A 4,473-nucleotide genomic window follows, 5' to 3' on the forward strand; every position below is an offset into this window, starting at 1 on the left:
ATTCTTTGCATTTTTCCTTCACAAAGTGACCAAAATCACTATAAAGCACCCAAGATGCCTTAAAATGAAATGGCCTTTCATGATATAATGTATCACTCTCATCCTCATAGAATTTTAAAAGAACAGGACAATGGTTAGATTTAAAGAAAGGAAGGTTTATAACCTTATCATTTTGAAACTTCTTTGCACATCGATCATTAAATAAAATTCTATCCAACCTGCTTTCACAATTCTTCCTTTACCATGTATAGAAAGGACCAGAGCAACCTATATCAAAAAGATCCTCCTCAACCTACCTTTTAAAATCATGATCCATTGAGTTGGTATTCTTCCTTAAAGATCAATGATCATGAGAATAAAGTGTTCTATTAAAGTCTCCTCCAATACACTATAGCTTATTAATAGATGGACTCAATCATTTAAGATCATGCCACACAACTTTATGACTAACAAGGATGGGCTAGCGTAAATAGCAGTTAAAAATAATTTTTAGTACCCAAAGCAAGTCTGAGGTAGATATACTGAGCATGACTCTCAATAACATCAAGATTTAAATCTTCTTCATTCCACAGCATCCACAACCTACCACTGTAACCTCTCACATCAACTATATGCATCTTTTTAAAACCTATAAATTTTGCCAAAGCAACAGCTCTTGACCCATTGGAATGTGTTTCTAAAATAGCAATAAATTTTAGTTTATGTTTTTGGGTCAACTCTTGAATGAGACTAAGAAGCGTTCTGGCCCCAGTGCCTCTCGTATTCTAAATGAGGCAATTCATTAACACCTTGGTGATAAGAGTTAGGCAGAAGTGTAGAGTCAGGAATAAGGGCCAGGCTTGACGGGTTGCCCATTTAAGCCCATTTTAATAAGGGTTCGGGCTTGAAAATTTGGCATTTTTTAAGGTAACAGGGCTTTGAAGCCCAACCCTTTTAAGCCCTTAAAAAATGGGCTCGAGCTCAGGCGACCCGTAAAGCCCGTTTTATTTTTTTTCCCTTACCTCTCTCAAAAAGCACCACACAGGCACAGCACATAGAGTCACGGTCATGGTCATTGGAGAAGATGAAAACCCTCAGCTCAAACTCACGGTGTCAACATTGCTCTCAGTCTCTCACCGTCTCACGCAATCACGCTCACGGCCTCACGCTCACGCAGACAGCAGATCAGCCGGCAAGCTCAGAGCCTCAGACTCCCTCTCCCTCTTTCAGTCTCGACTCTTGAATCAAGATTCTTAGGACTTAGTACTCTACTCTTGATCTCAAATTTCTCTATTCTTAGGACTTGGTACTCTACTCTTGATCTCAAATTTCTCTATTCTTAGGACTTGGTACTCTACGCTCACGGCCTCACGCTTATTCTACTCTTGATCTCAAATTTCTCTCTTCTCTCAGTCTCTCCTCCTCAAGCCATCATCAGTCGAGCATCCAAGTCTCTACTTCTCAATGCTTTAGTTTATCTCTTCTCGAGTTTTCACTTCTCAACCTCGACAGTGTGGCCTTTGATTCTCAAGTTTTTGCTTTTGATTCTCGATTTCAGGTTTGCCTCTATTTCAATTTCAGCTTCTGATTCTGATTCTTAAATGCTATTGTACGATTTCAACACTGATTTTGATTTAGATCTACTTCTGATTCTTGATTTCAACTTGAAAGAATAGCTTCATTTAGTTTGCTGCATGCCTCGGTTTTTATTTGTCTACAAACTATTTTTTTGAATCTGCTTCTGTCTCAGTTTCTATCTGGTTAACGCTCTGTCTCGGTTTCTTGATTATATACCTGGCGATTATGCTGTAATTCCTGATTAACGTGTAATAACTTTGAATGTGCCTAGGCAAGTTATGTTGTAATAATTCCTGGTTATAGCTCTGTCTTTAAATTTCTAGTTAATACTCTGTCGACTGTCCTTGGTTTCTTGATTATATGACTTATGGTTGTTTACAGTATGTCATTATCTAATGCCAAGAGTAGTGAAACTAATAAGAAGTTAGTTGAGGAGGAAAGTAATAAAGAATCAACTCCCTCCCAATTTACTACATTCAACATGAAACCACCTAAGAAAGCTAAAAGTTGTACCTCAAATGTTTGGAAATCTTTTTCTAAAGTGGTTAATGAAGAAGGAGCAACAAAGGTAAAGCGTAATAGTTGTGGTACTTTGTTAGCATGTGGTGAAAATCATGGTACTTCATATCTAAGTCGACATATTAAACAGTGTATGGCTCTTCCAAAGTTTTATAACATAGGCTTGATGATATTAGATAATGAAGGTAATGTTAGACCTAGACAAACCAATAATCCACGTATTCGGGAATTGTTAGGGATGTTGATTGTTGAACATGATTTGCCATATTCTTTTGTTGAATTTCCTCTTTTAAGGAAGTTGCTTAAGGAATGTAATCCTGATGTTAAGGTTATGAGTAGAAAAACTGCTGTGTTAGATGTTAGGAAATTTTATGAGTTATAAAAAGAGAAGTTGAAAGTGATTTTGTCAAAGAGTCCTAGTAAAATATGTTTGACCTCTGATTCTTGGACTGCTGTAACATCTGAAAGTTATATTTGCTTAACAGCACATTTTGTAGATGAAAATTGTAAACTTAATAGTAAAATACTTTCTTTTTGTAAGATGGAGCCTCCACATTCTGGACATGAATTGGCTAGCAAAGTTTTTGAGTGCTTATGTGAATAGAGGATTTAAAAGAAAGTTTTTACAATTACTTTAGACAATACATCTGCAAATGATTGTACGACTGAAATCTTAAAGGAGAGGTTGGTTTTGCAAAACAATTTGATTTGTGATGCAAAATTTTTTCATGTGAGATGTTGTACACATATCTTGAACTTGATAGTTCAAGAAGGTTTGAAGGTAACAAATATTGTAGTAAATAAAATTCAAGAAAGCATTAAGTATGTCAAGATGTCAGAGTCCAGGATGAGGACTTTCAGGAAATGTATTCAGCAAGTTGAAGGTATTGACACCTCAATAGGATTGCGATTAGATGTGCCTACTAGATGGAATTCTACTTATGATATGCTTGAAAGTGGAATAAGGTATAAAAGAGCTTTTGTTTGCATGTCTTGTCATGATACTAGCTTTAAACATTGCTTGTCAAATGAAGAGTGGAGGAGAACAGAGGAAATGTGCACTTTCTTACAGCCATTTGCAATTATTACAACTTTGATTTTTGGCACATCCTATCCTACCTCAAATATGTATTTTGGGCAAATGTCAAAAATTGAGATTTTATTGAATGAAGCTATTAGCAATCGTGATCCTGTGATTTCTAGTATGACAGTTAGAATGAAGGAGAAATTTGACAAGTATTGGAGTGACTATAGTGTAATCCTTTCTATTGAAAGTGTTTTTGATCCACGAGTAAAGCTTGAAGTGATTAAGTATTTTTACTCACTGATTGATCCTGTAAATTACTTCATGAAAGTTGATAATATCAAGCAGAAGTTGTATTGTATGTTTGATCAATATAAAGAAATAGGTGGATCTTCCATTAATCTTACACTAAGTTCAACTCTAACACAAAGTCAACCAAGCTCAAGCACTAGTGGAAGGATGTTAGAAAAGAAGAGGGAACCAACCATGTCTTGGACTCAAGCTTATGGTGTAAGTTTTTATCTCATTGTTGTTAGTATATAAATTGTAATTTCTTATTTGATACACTTGGATTTTTTTTATATGTAGGACTTCCTTAATTTCAAGAGTAGGGATACTTCTTCCATTGGAAAATCTGAATTAGATTATTATTTGAAAGAAGCTTCCCTTGATGGTCACCAGTTTCCAGAGTTAGATGTGTTGCATTGGTGGAAGACTAATCAACAATGATTTTCCTAATCTTTCAAGGATGGCATGTGATATTCTGAGTATTCTGATCACTACAGTAGCTAGTGAATCGACATTTAGCATCAGCTCTCGTGTTCTCATAAAGTATTATTGTCGCCTCCTTCCGGATAATGTGCAAGCATTGATTTGTACCCGCAGTTGGTTGAATGGTTTTGTGCCATTTTATGATAATTTTTATATTTTATCTTGTGATATATATATATATATATATATTTGATAATGACACAATTTAATTACTAATTATTGTAGGTGATGATGAAGAAGCTGCAGAGATAGTTGATATTAAGTCTCCGCCTCTATCTTCCATGAGTGGACCTACATCTAAGGGTTCTAATATTTTATTTATGGATGATGATGAGAGAGATCTTGATTAGGATTGATGATGATGTTTGCCTCCATCTTATTTAGACTTTTAATTTTTTTGTTTATTTTTTAGATTATGTGAGACTTTGGTTGGGTGTATATTAAATTTTAAAATATTCTAAGTAAATTTTAATTTTAAATTTTATTTTATTCCTATCAGGGCTTATGGGCCTGGTTCTGAGCCCTTTGAATAAGGTCGAGCTTCAATTTTAGGGTAAAATTAGGGTAACCAAGCTTTAGGGCCTAGGCCCAACTCTACAGAA

The 4,473-nt window shown here is 35.1% G+C and overlaps 1 protein-coding gene across 1 annotated transcript; it reads left to right on the top strand.

Annotated features, from left to right (window-relative positions):
• Positions 1-2,908: 2,908 nt before the first annotated feature.
• LOC129308825 (zinc finger BED domain-containing protein RICESLEEPER 1-like) lies at positions 2,909-3,829 on the top strand. Its single transcript, XM_054950214.1, has 2 exons — positions 2,909-3,610; positions 3,689-3,829. The coding sequence occupies exons 1-2, from the start codon at positions 2,909-2,911 to the stop codon at positions 3,827-3,829; spliced, it is 843 nt and encodes a 280-aa protein (XP_054806189.1).
• Positions 3,830-4,473: the final 644 nt, after the last annotated feature.

This window comes from Prosopis cineraria, unplaced genomic scaffold, assembly GCF_029017545.1.
Source record: "Prosopis cineraria cultivar Desert tree isolate PC_DT_omini unplaced genomic scaffold, ASM2901754v1 PC4, whole genome shotgun sequence".
Lineage (NCBI taxonomy): Eukaryota > Viridiplantae > Streptophyta > Magnoliopsida > Fabales > Fabaceae > Prosopis > Prosopis cineraria.